The following is a 1,261-nucleotide window of genomic DNA, read 5'->3' on the forward strand; positions in this document are numbered from 1 at the left end:
TCAACCTGTGGTTCGCTGCCCCTTTGGCGGTCGAACGACCCTTTCACAGGGGTCACCTAAGACCATCCTGCATATCAGATATTTACATGACGGTTCGTCACAGTAGCAACATGACAGTGATGAAGTAGCAACAAAAATAATGTTATGGTTGGGTCACAACATGAGGAACTGTATTTAAAGGGCCAGAAGGTTGAGAACCGCTGCTCTAAAAGATCAAGGTGAGGATTCACAACAACAAAATAAACAAAAAATGAAGTGCATGGGCCAGAGCCGAGGCCAGAGCAGCAGTGTCTCTGGTGGGGTCTACGCGAGATCCGTCTCACTTTGGGGCGAGCCGGTTCCGGGGTCAGTGGACACTTTGTTAAAGTGGTTCAGGGCTTGATGATCAGAAACCGACCGGGTGCCTGCCACACAAGAGACCAGGTGGGGGCGGGCGGGGGAGGGGGGTTTGCCAAGAAAGACGAAGACCTGTGTGATCCCTCGGGGCTTCTCCCTGACTGTTTCTCAGACAGTTTTCTCTGCTGCTCCAGGCGGCCCTTCCCTGGCAGCCTTTTCTCTTTGGGTTCCTCTATGTCTGGCCCCGATCCCAAGCTCAGTGTGCAAATCGTTCTAGGTGAGAGCCCTGGAGGGGGTCCTGGGAAGGTGGGCACCTGCCTGGACGCCCCTCCCCGCCTGCTCCCCCATCAGCTGTCCATCCCAGAGGGCATCTGGACGCATGCGTGTGCTCACACGTACAGATGCTCTGTCACCGCGGTTAGGCTCAATTTCCACAGGAAAGGGGAAGGGCCGGGGAAAAGGCCAGGGTGTGGGAGGTTCTGTCCCCGGGACCAGCAGCACCGGGTTCAGGACCCAGAGCCCAGACTCCGGTCCCACTGGATCCATGAGACCGGCGTGGGATTGTTCTCACCTGAGACTTCTATGGAGACGGTAGCGGCGATGACCCGCAGAGTCACAAACACGAGGAGTAAAGTGGTCATAGTTCACCTGGAAGAGGGGAGGCGGAAGTGTTATTTGGGGGGTTCAGATGCAGGGAGGCCGAGGAGGGTCCCTTGACATACGGCCCAGGATGAGAAACTTCACATGTGCCCGAGGCTGCTTGCCGGTCACTCCCTTGCATGGACCTGCATTGATTGCACCTGCCCCACCCTCCTCTCCAGTCCGTGGACGGTTGGTCTTGGTTGAAGACGTGTTTGCATCACATGCCCTGGCTGGTGTGGCTCAGTGGATAGAGCGTCGGCCTGCGGACTGAAGGGTCCCGGGA

General features: G+C 57.1%; 1 protein-coding gene across 1 annotated transcript in view; it reads right to left on the reverse strand.

The window, feature by feature from the left end:
• Window positions 1-987, reverse strand: part of ACAN (aggrecan) — a 51,877-nt gene extending 50,890 nt beyond the window's left edge. Inside the window, exon 1 of the mRNA XM_015559171.1 lies at window positions 908-987. Within this exon, the coding sequence (XP_015414657.1) occupies window positions 908-977 (70 nt within the window). The 5' untranslated portion in view covers window positions 978-987. The remainder of the gene's footprint in view (window positions 1-907) is intronic.
• Between the last annotated feature and the right edge of the window lie 274 nt (window positions 988-1,261).

This window comes from Myotis davidii, unplaced genomic scaffold (assembly GCF_000327345.1).
Source record: "Myotis davidii unplaced genomic scaffold, ASM32734v1 scaffold954, whole genome shotgun sequence".
In the NCBI taxonomy this organism is placed as follows: Eukaryota; Metazoa; Chordata; class Mammalia; order Chiroptera; family Vespertilionidae; genus Myotis; species Myotis davidii.